Source organism: Gobio gobio (genome assembly GCF_949357685.1).
Source record: "Gobio gobio genome assembly, chromosome: 12".
NCBI classification, from domain to species: domain Eukaryota; kingdom Metazoa; phylum Chordata; class Actinopteri; order Cypriniformes; family Gobionidae; genus Gobio; species Gobio gobio.
The window spans coordinates 36,216,923-36,240,010 of record NC_137105.1 but is presented as its reverse complement, the minus strand read 5'-3'; the positions used below and the strand labels follow the sequence as shown (position 1 = coordinate 36,240,010).

Here is a 23,088-nt window from a genome sequence, read left to right as displayed (position 1 = left end):
TGCCGGAGGGCAGGAGAGAAAACAGTCTGTGGGCTGGGTGAGAGGAGTCCTTGAGGATGCTGCGAGCTCGATGCAGGCAGCGTTTCCTCTGGATGTGCTCGATGGCAGGCAGTGGAGTCCCTGTGATGCGCTGGGCAGTTTTCACCACCCGCTGCAGTGCCTTGCGCTCCGCAACAGAGCAGCTCCCATACCACACTGCCACACAGTTGGTCAGGATGCTTTCTACTGATTTCTATGCTTTCTACTGATGCACATACAGTGCATCAGTAAAGTATTCACAGCGCTTCACTTTTTCCACATTTTGTTATGTTACAGCCTTATTCCAAAAATTGATTAAATTCATTATTTTCCTCTAAACAATACCCCATAATGACAGTTGAGCTCAGGTGCATCCTGCTTCCACTGATCATTCTTGAGATGTTTCTACAACTTGATTGGAGTCCACCTGTGGTAAATTCAGTTGATTGGACATTGTTTGGAAAGGCACACACCTGTCTATATAAGGTCCCACAGTTAACAGTGCATGCCAGAGCACAAACCAAGCCATGAAGTCCAAGGAATTGTCTGTAGACCTCCGAGGCAGGATTGTAGGGATCTGGGGAAGGTTACAGAAAAGATTCTGCAAACTTGAAGGTCCTAATGAGCAAAGTGGCCTCCATCACCCATAAATGGAAGAAGTTTGGAACCACCAGGACTCTTCCTAGAGCTGGCCGCCTGGCCAAACTGAGTGATCGGGGGAGAAGGGCCTTTGTCAGGGAGGTGACCAAAAACCTGATGGTCACTCTGAAAGAGCTCCAGCGTTTCTCTGTGGAGAGAGTAGAACCTTCCAGAAGAACAACCATCTCTGCAGCACTCCACCAAACAGCCCTGTATGGTAGAGTGGCCAGACGGAAGCCGCTCCTCAGTAAAAGGCACATGACAGCCAGCCTGGAGTTTGCCAAAAGGCCCCTGAAGGACTCTCAGACCATGAGAAACAAAATTCTCTGGTCTGATGAAACAAAGATTGAACTCATTGACCTGAATGGCAGGCGTCATGTCTGGAGGAAACCAGGCACAGCTCATCACCTGGCCAATACCATCTCTACAGTGAAGCATGGTGGTGGCAGCATCATGCTGTGGGGATGTTTTTCAGAGGAAGGAACTGGGAAACTAGTCAGGATCAAGGGAAAGATGAATGCAGCAATGTACAGAGACATCCTTGATGAAAACCTGCTCCATAGTGCTCTGGCCCTCAGAGTGGGGCGAAGGTTCATCTTCGAACAGCACAACGAACCTGAGCACACAGCCAAGATAACAAAGGAGTGGCTACAGGACAACTCTGTGAATGTCCTTAAGTGGACCAGCCAGAGCCCAGACTTGAACCCTATTGAACATCTCTGCAGAGATCTGAAAACGGCTATGCACCGATGCTCCCCATCCAACCAAATGGAACTTGAGAGGTCCTGCAAAGAAGAATGAGAGAAACTACCCAAAAATAGGTGTGCCAAGCTTGTAGCATCATACTCAAAAAGACTTGAGGCTATAATTGGTGCCAAAGGTGCTTCAACAGAGTATCGGGCAAAGGCTGTGAATACTTATGTACATGTGATTTCTTTTTCCGTTTTTTATTTTTGATAAATTTGCAAAGATTTCAAACAAACTTCTTTCACGCTGTCATTATGGGGTATTGTTTTTAGAATTTTGAGGTAAAGAATATAATACATTTTGGACTAAGGCTGTAACATAACAAAATGTGGAAAAAGTGAAGCACTGTATACAATATAATACATGTACATACACTTTAAATATATAAATAAATAAACACCACCATGATCACATTATTGATATTACTCAAGAGTCAGTCCATTCTGTTCTAGAAAATGAAGGAAGGCGTCCCAGATCTTGTAAAATGTATTTTTTCGTTTGATTGAGTAAGCAAGCAGGTCTTTCCATTGCTAAACAAGACAATTCTTTGATCCAGAGTTATAAATACATTGATACATTTTCAGTCTATGGCAATCAGGCGTCTCGGTTGCAGTAGACACAGGTTTACAAGCTTCTGTTCACGTATTTTCAAAGATAAGGCAGGTGGAAGAAGACCAAGAATACAGATTTTGGGGCAAACAGGGATTTCTCTACCAATAGTTTAGGTAATACACCAATAACTTCTTTCCAAAAGGCCTGAAAGGACTCACATAGCCAAATACAATGAAATAATGTTCCCATATGAGTTATTTTAATATTCTTTATGTTTTATCTAATATTTATATTCTATTTTTTTCAGAGCAGAGTAGGTTCTCGGAAAGAAGGGGTTTAGAGAGACTGACTCTTCGAATTAACCGCTTTCAGGATCTTTTGAGAAATTAGATGATGCTGCAATGTATATTATAAGAAAATTAAAGTGTTTTTTGACCATGGATGCATGTAAACCTATTGTAGGAAACCTCCAAAACAAAATCAGAAACCTTTAAAATAGCATAATAGGGGCACGTTAAAAAAAAAAAATCTAATATTTATAGTTTTAGTTAATGATAACAACAATGAGAAGGAGAGAAGGATACTAACCTCACGGTTGTGGTCCTCTTGCTCACAGGACTCAAAGGAAGGGGTCTGATAACTGGAAAGAGCCCCTGAGCGGCAACACGTGAGCTATGCTGTATCACTCTCTGTGGAACTGGCAAACAACAAACACCCAATTACAACTCATGACATAAAACACACAAAGAATATTTATTGACTACACTGTGCTGTGATTCCAAAAGTTTCAAGAATTGAAATTTCCAGTAGTTTGCCGTAGTAGTTGTTTACCATGGAAAAGAGCAGCGTAAACATTGTGCTTAACATCTCATGGAAGAAAGTACAGTAATTCAGGTTTGGAACGACATGAGGGTGAGCTTGACAATAGAACGATCTGAAAACTGGGAGGAACACATTTTAAACCTTATCACCATGAATATTAATTAGCATGCAATACTTGCTCAACTGATTTGTTGAAAGGTCAATAATATTGTTGACGCTATACCAGTTGGAAGGTGGAAAGTGATTCTCCAGTTAATCCCCTGAGGTGGAGTAAATGATGACAGACGTTTAATTTTTGTGTGAACTATTGTTTTAAGGGACATGATAAAAGGACACTAGACAGCCTTCACAGGTGTCCAGCCACTCACAAACTGTGAGCACTATGACATTGGCTAGTATAAAGCTTAAGTGAAGCGGCCTTGAGCTAAGGCTGTCCAGTCGAGCACTTGACACACATCCACACACACACTTAGCTCTTAGCTTTTATGTAGACAGCCATCAAGACATTCGCATCACTCAAACGCCAATAGCCTTGCTCAGACACTTTTCACAGGCAGCTTTGCCTCCATTATTCCATTATCAAGAGCAGACGAGAAGGAGAGAGGAGCCACTACAGACAGATAATGTATCCATTTCCTTCCATTTAGCTGCTTGCGGTGGAGTGGAAAGAGAGCACCCTGATTGGAATCGAATGGACATTTAAACGGCTGGGACACCAACAGGGATTGAAAGAAAGAGATGAAGGAGCAGTTGTGGGAAATGAGAGAATCAGTGGCAAAAAAAGAATGATTCCCGAGACATTACAAAGGTAATCTGTAGGCGCAAAGCAGCTATTTGTGTGATAAAGAGGGTTTTTTTATAAATCAAAATCAAGGAGCTCTTGCAAGGCACTTTTAAAGGCTGCATGAAATCACTTGGCATGCACAGTTTTTTTTCTCTGGTGGGACTAAAAAATTACTTATAAAAAAGTTTTACAAGGCTAATAGGCTGCATCACACATTAACATGTTTTGCTAGATGGTGGTACGTGGTAGTAGAGGGAGGGGTATTCTCAATTCATATTGAGCATTTTATTGGACGAAAATCTGTGTAGCGCTGGATACTGTATACTGTGCAGTCATCAATATTTTTGTTCTATTCTCCCAAGATATAGATTTAAAATTAGTACGATTTTTTTTTTTTGTGAAAGAAATTAATACTTATTCAGCAAGGATACATTAAATTGATAAAAGTGACAGTAAAGATACGAAAACATCTTACTGATCCCAACATTTTGAATGGTAATGTACAAATGGATGATGTGCCGTTTATACACAGGTATAGTATCTGCCTGTTTATCTGCTATGGCTACATGAACTAAAAGCGACAACACTCCAATTTTGATATAATTGAGTATTTAACCCTCATCCTTCCCTTGCACTTTGTAACAAATCCTTGCGGGTCAAAATGACAAAGCCCTAAAATTATACTTAATTTTTTCTTTGTCCAGAATTTCGTTTCATTTTGATAATATTTGTTCTATTTTTGAAGCTATTTTTTAAATATATTTTTTTGTATTTTATCAATAAATAAAGTTATTTAATCACATTCTTTCAACTTCAATTCAAAATAACTCCCAATTTCATGCATAACCCTTTTAATTCAGCTCAAAATATCTTACATTGGGTGTCTTTGCTCACCTCTTCTGGAAAAAAGATAATATAACATGAAATTTCATGACTCTTCATTGACTCTAGATGGCCTTATTTCTCTATATGGAACAAATGAACTGTTCCGCTGGCTCTTAAAGTGAGTTTTTCTTCCCCATGCATTCAGATACACTGACACATAATGTTTTGGTGGTGAATTTTAAGTATTTTCTATGTGTACTGAAGCATTCCTCACATCCCATTCATTCCTATGGGGGTCAAATTGACCCGTGAGGGAAGGATATGTTACTTTTTTAAATTTCGACAACAAAACTCCTCGAATCCAGACAATTTATTTGTGCATTCATGGTTAAAAAAGGACAAAAGTCCTAGGGCCCTATGATACACCCGGCACAATGCGACGCCAGGCACGGCGCAAGGGTTTTTTGCTAGTTTCAGCTCGCTGCAGTTATCCTTTTCACTTCCTGCGCCACATTGTTTAAATAGAAAATACATTTGCACACATGGGCGTGCTGGTCTGAATACGAGGTGTGTTCAGGCGCATTGTTGGCGCCTCGCTATTTTGAGGCAACTAAAAACAACTGCGCAATTGACCAACTGAAACCTGGTCTGAAGTCAATGGCAGAATATTTGTTTTGTTATTTAAAGAGTAACAAAGGGACCCTTTAGGCGGGTCCACAACGCGCATATACTCTGCTTATTACACACACAGGCACACGCACCAGCACACACATTTTTTTAAATATTAAAAATAAAAGGATTCCTCTTAAGTGTTCAGTCTTTCCACACGCAAATTCCACCATGTAAATAGCAATCCGCCATGATGCAAGCGCAACTGGCTTTTAAAGGAAAGGGGAGATGAGACTCTGATTGGTTTATTGCACGTTACGCACAAAACACACCCATGACTCATTAAGGGACTAGGTACAACCCTTTTGGGCCATGCGCCGGGCACGCCGACTATTGTTCCTGTCGTTAAACTAGCAAAAGTGAATTAAGTGCACTTGCACCATGCGCTTTAGACCATGCACTTAGATCGTTAAAATAGGGCCCCTAGTGTCTTGGACCACTCCGATGATCTCTCAACTTTTAATCATATATATTTTTTAATTAGTTACGGGTCAAAATGACCTGAGGGAAAGGATGAGGGTTGAGAAACATAATTTAAAAAATGATAAAAAAATAAAGGGATTTTACCTTGTAAGAGCACCCCTCCATTTTTTCTGAAGAGTGGACTTCCTGGCCATAGTGGAGGACTAAGGGATATAAACAGAGCAATAATGTTAGAGTGAAATAATCACATACAGTGATAGAATCAAATAATGAAAAAAACTTTTGTATTATGAACTTCTGAAATCCTAGTCAAAGACAGATAAAGGCAGAGGGGAGGAAATTCTAGAGAATGAGAATCTGATGGTGTGGAATGCAAACTGGAGACTGAGAGGTAGTGTAAGAATCTAATTGAACGAGTACAGACATCCTGGCGAAGCATGGAAATCCAATTATTTACCACGATTACTTGTTATAGACAGTGTAAAGAAATGTATCCAAATGGCTTCTGTTTTCAATAACAGTTGATACAGATTGAAACCAGATCCTCAAACTCACCATAGGCATCCCTTTTTAAAGTGATAGAGACAGTTGGGGGTTTAGGGTGTACACAGATGACATTTATCTAATCTCATTAATATTATTTTGATTACAATTTAACATAACCTTTTACTGGTTTGAAAATGTTTAAATTGATACATTTAATTGGACATCTGCCACTGGTATTCCTGGGATTTTGTATATTTTATTTTAAATATAAAATCGATTTTATATTTTTATTTTATATTTTATTTATATATTAATACACTGCCCGGCCAAAAAAAATTAAAAAAGTCTGTTTAGATTTAAATAGGCAAATGCTGAAGAGTCTATGATTGGATCATTATTGCAGTGGTTATTATGTTTCTAGCATGTTTTACGTATGTTTGGCAACAGTTATTCTAACCCTAACTGATGGAGTGTGTAGCTTTTCATTTCTTAAACAACCATGTAGGAAGACACATCATGGCCATATTCCAGGATGACAACGTCAAGATGCATCAGGCTCAAGTTGTGAAAGAATGGTTGGGAGGGAGCATGAAGAATCATTTTCACACATGAATTGGCACCTCTGAGTCCAGACCTTAAACTCATTGAAAGTCTTTGGGATGTGCTGGAGGAGACTTTACAGAGTGCTTGACTCTTGCATAGTCAATACAAGAACTTGACCAAAAATGTATGTACCTCTTGATGGAAATAAATGTTGTGATGTTATTTCTACCAAGAGGTGCATACATTTTTGGTCAATTGATTAATCTTCATGTGTGAAAATGATTCTTCAAAATTAAAAAACATTAAAGTTGACATGAAATGGAAATTCTATTTTTAGATGCATTTAGAAATGCATTTAGAAAATCGAATTTACATTTTATATCAACTTTATAAAGATCTTATTGTGATCAATCCTCAATAATGCGTTAACATTAAAACAATTTTTTTTATCAAAATGTCATGACTCAATCTTCCGGTGAAACATCAGAATTCTCTCTGTTACATCTCAACTTTAATGAAAACAACCATCTAGCTTGGACTAAAAACCACATGAAAACCATGTGAGCTATCATATGAAACAATTTTCCGATTTCCAATAGCGAATGAATTTGGAGTATCAGATTTGATTATTGTTCACTTGCTTGGCTTTTCAACTGATGAAAAAAGCCACTTATTTGGAAATGAAAGACAAAAGAGCTTCTTTTTGTAAACAGAACAATTTATAAATGACGGTACAACTTTTTATACAGTAGCTGACTTTCCCAAAAGAGAACTAGAGACCTATCGAGAGCAGCCCCCTCATTCCACAAGAGGAATTGGGGGAAAATCAAGGAAAAAGCAAGCACACAGGTGGCATCTACTGTTACTATGGAGTTTAGTGTTGCTAAGCCTATAATGTATTTCATAGCACTAACTGTCTGTCCTATCTATGGTTTTTTCTGCTTTTGTCAGACAAATAGCTTTGTGCTTTTATAACACCTGTCTCATATGTTGCCATGGAGGTGCTCTGGTCGTCACAGCAACAGCAGAGGAGAAGAAACGACTTGGGAAGGGCAAGCGTGTGCCGTTTCTTTACATCCCACAGATTCCCCAGAGGACCATGTCCAGTTGCTGATGAAGACTTCATGAACGAGTGGGGAACTGACCCAAAACCCTCAGACACAAAATTGTATGTTATGTTCACACTGCAAGCTCAATTCCGATTTATTGCTCAGATTTTTTTTGTATAGCTGTTCGCATTGCCGTTTTAAATGTGGCCGATATCAGATTCCAGTGTAAACAGATCATGGCCCTGAACTGACCAGCATGTGCAAAAAAAGATGTCACGCAGAACGCTGTCATACGGAAGTAAACACGGAGGACATTACATTGATTATGCGTTTATTTATAGGGTGATCTGCCATGGAAGCCAGCGAATTGATGTGCAGGCAACATAAAAAAAAAACAATGCGGAAAAAGAACGTTTTTTGTAACATTTATGATAAGAGCTCTCATGTTTTGCTTGTATATAAAGATGTCACTGTAATACTTATGAGTTCTGACACATCACTGTCCTTCCACATTACATACCTTCAGGTATGTAAAATATTTTTATGTGCAATGAATGTTGCTCTAGATTGTCGTAAATGTCGCATGAAATCCGATATGACTGTTCAGACTAAGGTCACATTTCAAATCATCCGACCTGTATCGGATTTAGAACCACATATGGAAAATCGGATTTGGGCCACATTTACCTGCAGTCTGAATGTAGCACATGTGTTCTTCAGAGCAAAGTTATTCTTAAGAGCTCCTTCTGTATTCTTAACTCTTTCTTGAGATTTATTTTAATTAATATATTCATACTGTGGTACAGTCAAAATCCTCTCAGTCACATTTTATTATTCCACACCAAGACACGTTTTTGTGCCCAAGCTCTTTCTTTAGAGATGGAAAAGTCTAGACTAGGATTTTCAGAGCCACACAAAACGGAAAGTGTGAATGAAAGTACTAGAAGAAAACCAATGAAGACGGAAAAAGCAATAACTGGTAGTTGCAGAGGAAAAGAACAGAAAGAAAAAAGAAAAAGAAATGGACGGCCAAAAAAAAAAACTGAGTGAGAAATTGAGGCGTTACCTGTGGTATTGCTGAGGAGAGGCAGATGGGGAGGTAGGTGGTTTTGGAAGCCGAGGGGAATACGGATGATATGGAGTCTTCTTTAGCGCCTGAATCAGATTGTGTCTGTAGTCAGGATCAATAGACCAGAGAGAACCCTTTCCTATGCTCTAAAATACAAAAAAAAGACAAATTACAGTCATGTTACACAGTATCTTCATTAAGATTAACAATATTCCGAGGTCATGTACAGCAGGAAGCCTATATCAAACATCACCAGGCAAGCCCTAACCTGGAATGCTCAAGAAAAAAGGAAGACCAAGAAACACTTGCCACTGAGACAGATTGCAAAAAGATGGGTTACACCTGGAGGAAAGGTCGAGAGGAAAGCCCAAGACAGTGATGCCTGGTGAGCTCTGGTTGACAGCCTATACCCCAAAAAGGAGGAAAAGGCGAAGTAAGCAGTAGTAGTACTCTACAGCAAGGGTGGGCAACTCTGGCTTTTGAGAACAATAAAGTTTAGCTTCAATCCTACTCAAACACACCTGAAAAAACTAAATCAAGGGCTTCAGGATTACTAGAAAGTTACAGGCAGGAACATAATTTACATTGGGGGCTCATCCACGATAGGAAATTAGGACGGAGCCCCTAATACCTCTAAACCAATGGTAGCCAAGCCTACTCTTGGAGGGCTACCATCTTGCAGAGTTTATCTCCAACTCCAATCAAACATACCTGAACCAGCTAATCAAAATATTCAGGATTACTTGAAATAGCCTGGGGTGCGTTTCCCAAAAGCATCGTTAGCCAACTATGGCCACAAGTTCTGTCATTACCAACATAGTTGAACGATTGTACCAGCAGCCATATCACCCTGTAGCCCAAGACTGGTTTCCCACTGAAGCTAAGCAGGGCTGAGCCTGGTCAGTACCTGGATGGGAGACCTCCTGGGAAAACTAGGTTGCTGCTGGTAGAGGTGTTAGTGAGGCCAGCAGGTGGTGCTCACCCTGTGGTCTGTGTGGGTCCTAACACCCCAGTATAGTGACGGGGACACTATACTGTAACAAGCACCGTCCTTCGGATGAGACGTTAAACCGAGGTCCTGACCCTCTGTGGTCATTAAAAATCTCAGGATGTCCTTCGATAAAGAGTAGGGGTGTAACCCCGGCATCCTGGCCAAATTTGCCCATTGGCCCCTGTCCATCATGGCCTCCTAATCATCCCCATATAAATACACAATATTGGCTTCATCACTCTGTCTCCTCTCCACCAATCAGCTGGTGTGTGGTGGGCGTTCTGGCGCAATATGGCTGCCGTCACATCATCCAGGTGGATGCTGCACATTGGTGGTGGATGAGGAGATTCCCCCCTTCTATGTAAAGCGCTTTGAGTGCCTAGAAAAGCGCTATATAAATGTAACAAATTATTAGGGGTTCAAGCATGAAATGCTGAAACCCTATTGTAATTGTAAGGATTCGTAAAACGCATCGACTCTCTAGATCAATAATTATCAAAAAAAAGTTGAACTTTGGCATTTGGGTGGCTGTAACAGGGTCATTTACAAAAGGGGCGTGGCAAAATACACTAAAAAGCCTATTAATCCCAAATGAAAACTCAGAACTTCACCAAAATTGATGACCATATGTGTCAGAACATGGTGAGGAAGCATGCAGAGTTTCATGGAGATCGGACCATAGGTGGCGCTATAACTGGCAAAAAGCCTTCCTTCTTATTAGGGGTTCAAGCATGAAATGCTGAAACCCTATTGTAATTGTAAGGATTCGTAAAACGCATCGTGCAGGCCAAACCGTAAGGCCTAGAGACATGAAACCTGGTCAGATGGTAGGCCTCAGTTTGGGGACAACCTATCAGAGTATGACCCCGAATGGCCCATAGGTGGCGCTACAGCAACCAAAAGTTCAAAATTGCTCATAACTCTTAGTCTGTTTGTCCCAGGATCAAGTGTCTTGTATCGTTGGAATCCTTGGCTCAAGGCGGACAAAATGGCTCCGTTTTGCTCGCCCTTCGGGCACCAATTTCGAGTAAATTGCATTTTTTTGAAAAAACTATTTTTGCGAACTTCTAGGTTTTTGGCCTGATTGGAACCAAACCACTGCAAGACTATTCTCTGGAGTCTGACAATCAATAATCACCCAAAAAATTCAAAATTTCAATTAACGGTCGATAAGGGGAACCAAAATCTTTGATGGCACCAGGGCCATTTTTACTAAAATGTTTATAAATTGTCAACGGAAAGAGATTTTTTTGCTAAACTTGGGATACATCTTTGTGAGCTCAATCGGAGATCACTTGAAAAAAAAATGCAACAATTGGCCACTAGGTGGCACTATAAAATGGTTATAACTTGTGAACGGAAAGAGATATTTTCGCAAAACTTGGGACACATGTTCATGAGCTCATTCTGAGGTCACGTGAAAAAAAATCATGACAATTGGCCACTTGGTGGCGCTATAAAATGGTTATAACTTGTGAACGGAAAGAGATATTTTCGCTAAACTTGGGACACATGTTCATAAACTCAATCTGAGTTGACATTAAAAAAATCGTGACAATTGGCAACTTGGTGGCACTATAACAGTGGAAAAAATCATGAAAATAGCTATAAGCGCACCCAACCGTTAGTCTACTGAAAATTGGCATGCAGTGTCTTTGTCCAGGGTGCCATGAGAGTCTATGAGAACATTGGTGTATCTAAAAAAAACCCAGTATACGTCATTGGCACAATGCCTTGAAGGAGCCTTAGAAGTTTCAAGCCCGTGTTTTTTTCACAGGAGTGACCTCCTAAAAATCCTTGCCGAGTCCAACAATACCAAACATGCCAGGTTTCGCCTTATGGTTTTAAGTGTCATTTAGAGCTTTAAAAAATTGTGGTTATCTTCAAAGCCATTAGTCTGATCGAGACAACAACAAAAAAACTAAGGAAATTTGAAAATTTGAAAACATAGGTAAATGGCTAAACAATAATGCCAAAATGTTAAAATTATGATCGGAACTGACAAAAAAATAAATTAAATCCAATCAATTTCACCCATGGATCATTTTGATGCTCTCACATGTTTGAAACGAACAATGATGGATTGTGATGAAATTTGTTTTGAATTGGGACTGGCGAATCCCCGTCCATACTGTCAATAACCGTTTGCAAAGACCCGCCCACTTTAGTTACTGTTGCTATGTCTGACAAGCGACGCCACTCTCACACCACACCAAGTTCTCACGCAGTGAAAAATTCATTGCGGATCAGAGAAAAGACTGCGCGCTGACAGACAAGTACTTTTGATATGAAACAAAGTCTCACCTTTCAAATGTAGTCATTTTTTAGAGACATTTAAACAATAAATACCATTTTGTGTCTCTTTAATGTGTCTGAGAGATCGCTGTAGACTCGAGGCTCAGTTAAAGCTTCCTTCTAGTTAATTTATATAATTAAAATAAACATGAAGGAACATAAAAAGAATGTTGTTTTAAAGTGCTAAGACGTCAGTACACTTTGTTTTTCAAATTTAAATCCTCCTATGTTAATCTACTAACTCTCCTGACTGCTTTGTTGGACAAAATGGCAGATTATGATTAGTCAGATCACCTGTCAATCAAACTCCCTGCGAAGGGTCAATTGAGAATGCCCGTGCGCACAATCCTGATCTAATCGACAACTTTGCAGTTGCACATAGTAAAGCCAGGAAAATCCCGCTATAATTTAAGAGAGCATCTTTTTTATGTATTTGGACCTAGGCCTAACAATGTGTTATGGTGCGCTGTCACCAGTGGGTTTTTTTTTGTTGTATTTTTTTGGTGAGCGTAGGCTCCTCCTGATTTTGTTAGTCATCTCATCTCTTATATGCTGTGTATGATCATATCCTGTCCTATTCATGGTAGACTACTCGCGGACATTGCGTCATCAAGGGGCCCGCCTTGATAATCCTACTTAAGGGCCCGGTGTTGGCTCGTTACGCCACTGAATATAATTGTCTAAACTCCTAATCAAAATTACATATTTACAACAAATTTGACACATATATATGGGCACACTTTGAGTACTACTAATAAAAGTGGTGGAGATCAGGCAAGACTATAAGAAGACTCAGGCAAAACGTGCTATAACTGTAAAAACGCTTTAAAACCATATATTTCCTATGGTAAACTGCCTGTATTGGCTGTAAATTGACTTGTTCATCTATTACGGCAGTTGTTAAATGCTTGCTAAATAAAACTTAATGTCTTTTGATGCTTGTGTGCTTCAAGGCCTTAAAGGCCTTAACTGCTTGAACCCCGATAAATGCTGCTTGCAGCTTTAATTATTATTATTATTATTTAGTGTTTCCCGAAAGCATAGTTCAAACAAACATTTGTAAACATTGTGGTTAGGAGCATAGTTTATATATATAGTTAAATATATATATATATACAGTTTAATCTATATATTTTAGCGTGTAAACAATCAGTGCGGTTTTCGAGGAGTGCGCATGTGCATAAACGTGTACGGGAACCCTGAAGTATGACTTATGAGGGAACCTTCGATGAATCAAATAAAGCAAAATGACAGGGAACAAAAGCAGTGAAGTTCCTTACAGCCACATGTCAGAAAAATTACGTTGGGGAGAAAACTGCAGACTGAATGAACAGCATGTTTACAGGAGCAAAGTGTACGCCATTTAATGCATGTTAACGTGATTACAAATTAATGATAATTCCTGTTGTTTATGTAAATTCACTTAAAATGTAAATTAACATACATTTTATTTTTAATCGATTAATTAGCATAAGTAATTACGGTAACAATTACCGCTGCTTATTAGCATGCATATTACTAGGATAGTGGGTGTTTATTATTTCTTATAAAGCACATATTAATGCCTTATTCTGCTTGACCATATTCTACATCCCTTAATCCTACCCAATACCTAAACGTAACAACTACCTTACTAACTAATAAGAAGTAATTAGGGGTTTATTGAGGCAAAAGTCATAGTTAATAGTTGTGTATATAATACTAAGAATTGGACCCTAATCTAAAGAGTGCCCGTAATTACCATACCACCTGCACGTGATGTCATTAACAACATTGTTGTACGGGAAATGCACTCCAGGTGTGTTGGAATAAGGTTGGAACTAGGCCTGTCAGGATAACAAGTTTTGCTGGACGATAAATTGGCCAAGAAATTATTGCGATAAACGATAATATTGACGTTCTGAGACCATTTTCATATAAAATAATGATAATGGCATCATAATACAGGTACACCTTTTCAAAGATCAATAAACTTTTATTTCTAAAGACTATTTAACACAGAAAACAGAAAGCATTTTAAATATCCACAATAAATGAACAAAACAACCAAAACAAAAAAAGCAATGGACTCTCAGTCTGTTAACAAAAAAATGCACTTGAATAAATAGCTGGGAAAACTGCAACGGATGATTGTGTTTTAGGTAATGCTGGGAATCGCATTTTTTCTGTAATTAATCACCATTAATATGTTTTTAATGTTTTGATATTGTAATAATTTCAGTTACTCTCCAAATTAATGTAGAAACAATTTATTGACAGCATATTTTAAATGTGTGTTGTATTGTCATGTTTTTATGAATGAAGGCCAGTATCACTGATACTAATGTCTCAATGAAACATTAATGACGTTACATTACAGTATAACTGAAAGCTACCAATTTCAACATTAGGTTTTTAAAAAAAACCTTTTAATTTAAGTGAACTTAAAACAATCTTTACATAAACCCATTATAATAAATGTTATTTTTACCTGTGCCTTCCCTGTTAGACATATACAGAAAAGTAATAGTTATCAAACACCTTTTTTAACTGCATAAATAATGAATGAAATATAGATTAATCATCATTAAAGCTACAATTTTCTCTGTTCCCGTTCTTTGATGAACATTAATGACAGGCATCATCAGTGCTCCTGTCACTTTAAGAACAGCCACAGCCGAACATGCGCGGGACAGCGCGTGAGATCCGCGTCATCTCATGTCCTAACAACTCTTTAAGTTCAAATTCTCCTAATATGAGAATACTCAAAATTCTCTGTGTTGTTGTTATTGTTTGTTCATGAGAAAAAGAGAACACGATGGGTGTCGAGTGTGTGTGTGTGTGTCTCTCGATTAGCTGACATGAGACGCAGCCACACAGACAGGACATTGACATACAGCGCATTCTCTTGTGTCTTGTCACGCTTAGAAGCATTTACATGTATAAGAGCGTGATCATATAATGTAACGCTCGGCAAAAATGAAAAAAAAAAAAAAACGGACGCTGGAAATTATCGCGGCCGGAAAAAGTATCGAGCTAATTTTTTTTTGATTGTGCGATTAATTGATTTATTGACTATCGCGACAGGCCTAGTTGGAACTGAAGTCTGTAGAAAGGTAGCCCTCCAGGATCAGGGCTGGCAACCCCTACTCTAAATGCAGACAAATTGGGGGCTCGTCTAGGATAGGAAACTGGGACCTGTCCTGGTGCAGCCCAAGAAAGAACCATGCCTCTAAACCAGGGCTCTTCAACTTCAGTCCTGGATGGCCAATCTCTCTAGTGCTAACCCCAACCAAATTTCTCAAGGTGTTCAGAATTGGCACACCAGGACTAGAGTTGAAGAGCCCTGTTCTAAACCCAGACTTATACCTATAATATTTCCCCCCGGTTTCGCAGACAAGGCTTAAGCCTATTCCCAGACTAAAATGGATGTTTGAGCTGTTTTAACTGAAGGCAACTTGCAATGACATTTCCTAAAATATGTCAGTGCCATTGTTTTGTCTCAAGATGCACACCAGTAATGTTTTTTTTTCTAAGGCATGTTTATAAAAGTAAACTAAGGCCTAATCCTGGTTTAATCTAAGCCCTGTTTGTGAAACCAGGCCATTGTATATTATCAATGAATACACATTTGCAAAGCACAGAGGAAACCGAACAGCAGGGTGGAGGATTAGACCCTGCACTCGAGACCCTTGCTGTCTAGTTAACATAGAGGCACCTGTAAAACTGCCTCAACAGGCAACACTGGCATGTATTTTTAGATCAAAGAAGCCATTCTCCACCTAATTAAGCTGTCTGCCCTCCATCAGGGGCTTCCAGAGCCACATTTCACTTTACCAAAAAACACAACTCACATAAAGCCATGAAATTCAACCCGTGTGCCTTTGATCTCAGCTCTCGTATTAAGCACAAAAATAAGGGAGACGGGATGATGAAAGCGCTCTGATATTATCGTAGTTACAGAACAGTCGCTATTGCAGTGATCATCAGTGTTCACTGACACACCACTCACTGCAATTAGGGGAAAGGTTTGATTAAACAGGCCGACAAGCTAGCAATTGCCAAATGGTTGGGGGAAGCAACTTTATTTCACATTTGTGTGTGTGTATTTGTGTTTCACACTGCTCAAGGAGCCATTGGCCCAGCGTGCCGTTTCCACCCGGGGTGCAGGGTAATTCAAGTACACTCCCCATGACTTCATTCATAACTTCCCCCACCAGTCTTCCATCTGCCCTCAATTAGCTATCAACACGCCTGCACAACATCACAGATTGACGTGCATCATTCACAAGCTCCGGCAAGGCGTCCGGGTACGGCTCCAGCTCACCTGCCTGCCAGAACCGCACGACCCCTCTCTACAGGAGATAGAGGAGCAGCAGACAAGCACCTGTGGTTTCACTGGTCTCCAAGGCAACCAGTAGAAGAGAGGGATGGTTGGTTGTCTGGATGGAAGGTTTGGCAGGAGTATCTCAGTCTACATGGAGACAATGTTGGTGCTTTAAAACCAGCCCAGACCCATGTGCTAATCTTTCCCAACCGTGGTAAATGAGGAAAGCAGATTTCTGCCACAGACTCTACGCTGAGAGAGCCAGAATGCATGATTGCTTATGTTTAAAGGGGAAGGTTTCTACTCATGGCTTATAAAGTATAACCATATATTTTCATGAATGTTAAAGGGAAAACTGGATTTTCCACTATGCCCTTTTTGGAAACTAAGCTGCAATAATGTCATGTTAAGAAATCTCCATGGTTCCAGTGACACAAACTCATTAACATAGGGCACCCCATATATCATACTAACGCGTATTCAGTATTTAGCAATTTGGTTAAAGGCCCACTGAAGTACATTGGAACGCACAGCATTATTCAAAGTGTTGACGCAATTTCCCCTGAAACGGCTCCAGCTGTAAGCAGCTCCTCCCCTTTTTTAAAACAGCCAATAGCGTTTCATTAATATCACAGTTTGACTAAAGCCTTTCTGTTTGGTAAAGCCACAGTTTCCTCCTATCATCATAATCTCTTCCATATCGCTTTGAAATACAGTATTCTGTGCAGAATTTAAATGGGTCCGATATGTTTTGTTGTCTGCGCCGATTCGCGCATATGATCCGCTCTGCGCTCTCGTGTCTCTAGTCTAGAGTAGACCAGAGCCGTTGGTGTGTGTGTGTGTGTGTGTGTGTGCTGCAGCAGTGCGTGTGAAACTAACGTGAAACCAGACTTCATTCGCCTGAAAGCATATTTACACTGTCTGAATCGTTTCCTATCACATATATAGTATGCTATGTGCCATTCACCATGTAGAAAATAGTAAATGTGTGAACAAGTGACCGATTTCAGCCGCAGCTTCAGCGTCTACTTATAGTGTAGCGGTGGGATGTTTCAGATTCTAGAGAGCATTTGATTGGACAGAAGATGAGAAGCTGAAGTCCGCGGTGATGTCATCAAAATCTGTGATCCATTTCAACGGAAGTGAGAGACTGTAAGTTTTGAATGCTTGGATCTCCTAAATGCAAATTTTGTCATTGTTTTGGAACACACCAGCTTATTCCTAACCTTAAGGCTAACATAGTCATACTAAAAGCTAAAAAACTTCAATTTTTGATTTCAAGGGGCCTTTAACACTTATATGAAGGTCACCTGCACAAAGAGTTTAGACCAAGGGCTCAAGGTTTGTCTGGTTGGAATAGTCAAGTTGGTCTCTCCTGGTGGGATGATATATAACTACACCAGATCTCTATCTACGGTGTTTTTGGAGAGCTTTTTAAAAGCATAAGAGGGGCGATCGCTTCTTGAAGTGTTTGGGATTGTGTACTTTTTTTGAGCCGTCAGCCAACCAGTGCTGTTACGGGGAAAAAATGGCAGCTTCAGGGTGTGTTCACACTTGTAGTATTTTTGTTCGCTTGGTTTGTTTGGTCCAGACCAACACCCCCACCCCCCCACCCCCCCACCACCCCCAATTTTTTTTTTATTTCTGGTCTGCTTAGCATTCAGATTGCCATTTTAACACCGAACCTAAAGGCAAAGGGATGCGTTCACAACCTAATTGGTCTGCTTTTTTGACGTATTGCCTATGGAACTTACCAAACATCCAAAACAATGCTGTATGCTGGGATATATGTGCTCGTTGTATCTGCATATGATGGCATTTTGACCAGCTGAGAACTTTTGAAGAGCTTATAAAATGTGTAAAGGAGTCAAAACAGCAGCAGGAATCCCTCCGTCACACACACAAACGTTCTACTTTGAGGAGACGTGGTTCTGATGCCTGTACTGAACTGTGATGGGCAACATCACGACTATGACAAGAAAAAATGATGAGCATTGCATGAGCATTCTGTCCTTTTTTTGGTTTGTTTAAAGGTCTTTGGTCCGTGTTGCATTCATATTTCATTTGAACCGCATCAGAGTTCATTTTGAAAGCAGACCGCGACCGATCTTTTCAGCGTCTCGGTCCACTTGTTTGGCGCGCACCAGGGTTCAGATGGCGGCGTTCACACTTATTCAAATGAACCACTCTAACAGACCAATTGCACCAGGGTTCATTTTAATCGAACCAAACATGCCAAGTGTGAACACACCCTCAGAGTGATTAGCCACATGGCATTTATGACGCACGTTATTTGGTTAAAAAAAACCTAGATGTGGAAATAAATTTCCATAAGCCTGTTTTTGGAAGGGTCATGTGCCAGCTAAGAAACTGAAATGATTAAGGACATTAACAAAAAGTATTATGGACGCCCTTGGGTTAGTAATTATAACATTTGCATACAGGCAAGTGTCAGACAAAGGGTAAAAATGGTCATGTAAAACTAAGTTAGCTTTTCCCTTAAAGGGATAGTTCACCCAAAAATGAAAATTCTGTCATAATTTAGTCACGCTCAAGTTGTTCCAACCCTGTATACATTTCTTTGTTCAGCTGAACACAGAGGAAGATATTTGGAAGAATGTTTGTAACCAAGCAGATCTCGATAGCCATTGACTACCATAATGGGGGGAAATAATACTATGGTAATCAATGGCTGGAGATTTGCTTGGTTACAAAAATTCTTCCAAATATCTTCATTTGCGTTCAGCTGAACAAAGAAATTTATACAGGTTTGGAACAACTTGAGTGTGACTAAAGGATGACAATTTTCATTTTTGGGTGAACTATCCCTTTAAGCAACCTTGACATTATAAGTGGACTTCAGGGGAAAAAATTAAGTGCTACAAGAAAAGAAAAAACTAAAAAAGAGGAAATTATGATCCAGACACACAGTGCACTGAAAATTGCATTTGCTTAGGACTGAAGTACAAAATGGACAGATTTGTTATCTTTAACCTGTGCGCTTGGCAGGAACTTTGGAGACTGATGCCTGTAAGAAAGCTGATACTGGTCTATCATAGTATTTAGTGTCTTAACATCTGCTATAACACATTGTGAATTATTATACTTAGTCTGCTGTTAAACAGCTAGTTTGGATGTATCACTGAGATGAAATGCCATTTCAATTGAATTAAGTGAGACATTTAATACATTTAGTAGGCCACTCAAAGACACTGTAAAAAAAAGTCTGTAAAATTAGGGTACAATGTACTGTATAAATATGAAGGAATGTTTTTGTTTTTTACAGGTGTTTTACCTGTATTTTGAATTACAAATTGCAATAGTTTGTGTTTTAAGGGTTAACGGAAATTTCCGTAAAATGACTGGATAATGTCTTGGCAGAAAATGAACAGTACATTTTCCGTTTTTTTTTTTTTTTTTTTTACAGTGCATGTCTTATTTTGTCAAAATATCTGGAAAAAAGATTTCTGAAATAATAATAAAAATATCAAATTTTCCAATCGCATTGGAAAATGAAACCATATGAGACGCATGCATTCATATTTAATTCAGTTAATTCACAGTCTGTATAAGAAGGGTTATATGAACTTGTCAATTTCAGCCGATTAGTTTGGTATTCTGCCAGAGAATTACTTTGATTATTTCGTACTCAGAGAAATTTAATACAGCTGGCCAAGTAACCTGAACTTTACCCACCAAAACAGATCACTGTGCTTCATACCACTTCCCTGAAATGTTCCCATATTTTACCCACACACACACACACACACACACATAGCAACAGCAATGCTGTTGCTACAGAAACTGCATGCTTTTCATGTCAACTACAGCTTGGTTGCTATGGGAATACATATACAAGGAAAACTCTTTTGGCCGTAGTTAAGAACCAAAAGACAACATGATGGCTTAGACAGGTACAAACACACTCTTACACACAGACACATACACACACACACACACACACACACACACAACAATGCAAACTCACTCAGCCAGAGCAAAAGGTGTTATTCGTTAATCCTTTCATCTGCTTTGATGTCAGTGTATGATTTTATCATTATTTGTCATTTCTAAACAAAAAGCATGATTACATTTAGATTATAGTTATGCTTTGATTATAAATCATACTTTATTATAATTATAATCATGTTAGCATATCCACAGCTCACTTTCATAAAATCTCTTAAAAACTAACCATGATAAGTTGTTGTTGACTAGCTGGAAACTAATCTGTCACTGTGGACTTTGAATAAAGGTTAATATTGCATTAATGGGTCAATGAGATGACGCAATTTTTCGTACATTAAAAATGCAATAAAAAGACACCCTTTTTATAATGAAAATTTGTTAACTTTCTGTATTAAAATATATTTTGACTTTTTAAAAATAAGTTTTAACAATATCAAAATGATAAAAAATGTCAGTATGATACAACTGTCCTGACATAAAAATAAAAAAAGTCTTATTTTTTTAAAGAAAGCATTATTGAGTAGCTTGGCATAATTGGCATTATTAAGTAGTTTGGGTCTTATTACAATCTCTTTAGGAAAAAATCTGCAAAATTGCTTCACTGCTATTAATATTAAAAAATTTTTTTTTTTTTGGAAAAACCTGAAAAAAAAAGGTTTAAGGAAACTATGTTATTATTTTTACTTGACCACTGTACCACATAAAAAAAAAAAAATTCAATTTAAAGATTTATTGAAATTGGTATAAAGGTTTTTTTTGGCAACACTTTACAAATTGACGTTAATTTCAACATTTACTAATACATTATTAAAGTCAAATTTAACATCTGATTAATGCACTGTAAACTAACATGAACAAACATTGACCGACTGTATTTTTATTAACTAACATTAACAAAGATAAATAAATACTGTAACAAATGTATTGTTCATTGTTAGTTCATGTTAGTGAATACATTAACTAATGTTAACAAATGAAACCTTATTGTAAAGCGTTACCATTTTTTCAAACCCATATGAAACCAACATGAATACAAATAGTATATTTTATAAGAACTTAGCAAAATATTTTTTTAAGCTTAATCTTTTTCTTTATTGTGGACAACACTGCTCCAAAAATGATGGTTATAAAAATAAAAGTGGTTAAAGTATTTAAAATCCAGCAGATCGATGAATTATTGATGAAAATCAATCAGGAAGATGAAAGTATGCATTCTAAAAAAACAAATGGTTCTTTTACACCTTAAGCCCCAGTAAAGCTCACCTGACTGCGATCCTTATCCACCTTCTTGAAGCATTTGTTTAGCGACAGATTATGACGCACTGAATTCTTCCAGCCAGTGGGGGCGCTAGCGAAATAAGGGAAGTGCTCCAGTATCCAGCCGTAGATGTCTTTGACAGGAAGTCGCTTAGAGGGAGCGTCCTCTATTGCCATGAAAATGAGGCAGCTGAAGGAGTAGGGAGGTTTACGGCTGGGACCCGTGGACAGGTGGTAGGGCGGCTCGCTGGGCTCAGGGGATGACGACGGCGATGACGAGGGCTCGCGGCCACCGTTAGCATCCTGCAGGGGGCTAACGCTACGCAGGCCGGAGTGGCCCAGACTGGTCAGAAGATCCGTGCTCTCGTGCAACCAGCTGAGGCTGGTCAGCTCCTCGTCCTCGGCCCGGCTGAGGGAGGCAGACAGGGCCAGCGAGAGGTCAGCTGCTTCGGTGTCCTGGTAGAGCTGACTCAGACCCCGCGCCACGCTCCCACTGCTGGGGCCGTCGGCCTTCTTCCCTGGGGGCATGACCACTGGACCCATGCAGCCCTCGGCTCCTGCAGAGACACAAGAAACACTCTTTAAAGTGACTGCTGGTTTTTAATCAGAAAATCTTTTTTTATTTTTATTTTTCAATTTGAGCTCTTATATAAGCTGAATATTTTGGTATGGAAGGTCATTTCCGCCACAAATGAAACAAAAAATGTTGGTAAATGAAAATGTAAAAAAGTCGCAATTACAACAATTTTTTTTATCATTACATAAAAAGTCAGAATTATGACATACTATATCAGAATTATTATCAGAAAAAAATCTAAATTAAGACCTTTTGTAAAATGTAGAAAAATAACTGTTGTTTGTCTTTTGCCAAATAGGTAGGAGAACATCCCATAATGCACGGGCACGTTACCATCTAAGGCCACTCCCACCAGTCTGCTATGGATACACTTCACCAGAGTCAAATACAGCCTTGGTTTAGTATAAAATACTTTTTAGCAAACTTTAGGGCTTTTCACACTTAACCCAGGGTTATTGTTGTTCACTGTTTTTAACCCCGGTAACATTAAGGAACGTTTCACACTTGTGATTTAGATGCGGGGTGTGCACCACTTTTTACCCGGGGTTTTGAAACCCTGCTCCTGAGCACTGTGTTAGAATGTTAGACTCGATAACCGACAACCAATAGCGTGCCTCATATTTATGTGCTTTGGTCAGCCACAGAAACACGCAATCTGTATAAACAGTAGCTTCATAGTTGGAAGAAAACGCAACAATTTGAGTTTCATTCTTATCTTTATAGTCCGAAAAGTCCATCCAGGATAAACTTAATAGTAAAGTCTGCAAATGTATAATTAATATGAGGATGCACAATGCTAGAGCCTTTATGTAAGCATATCGTGTGTGGCGTTTGTTCAATTGGTGACACCGCAAATATGCAAATAAGGACGTTAATCCAGGGTTTAGGAATGTACAGTGTGAAACAGCAGTTTATGAATACCCAGGATTAATTGTTAACCGCAGGTAAATTATGAGCAATGTGAAACGTGAATCAAGATAACCCAGGTTACCGTTTACCTGTGGTTTAGAATGACCCAGGGTTAACTATTTCAAGTGTCAAAAGCCCTTTTTTAGTCACAGTGTTGT

General features: G+C 39.0%; 1 protein-coding gene across 1 annotated transcript in view; it reads right to left on the bottom strand.

Annotated features, from left to right (window-relative positions):
* ches1 (checkpoint suppressor 1) overlaps window positions 1–23,088 on the bottom strand; it is a 48,300-nt gene that overhangs the window by 5,591 nt on the left and 19,621 nt on the right. Inside the window, exons 2-5 of the mRNA XM_079831691.1 lie at window positions 21,451–22,001; window positions 8,624–8,772; window positions 5,624–5,682; window positions 2,545–2,653 (exon numbers count right to left, since the gene is read on the bottom strand). Coding sequence (XP_079687817.1) covers window positions 2,545–2,653; window positions 5,624–5,682; window positions 8,624–8,772; window positions 21,451–21,987 — 854 coding nt within the window. The 5' untranslated portion in view covers window positions 21,988–22,001. The remainder of the gene's footprint in view (window positions 1–2,544; window positions 2,654–5,623; window positions 5,683–8,623; window positions 8,773–21,450; window positions 22,002–23,088) is intronic.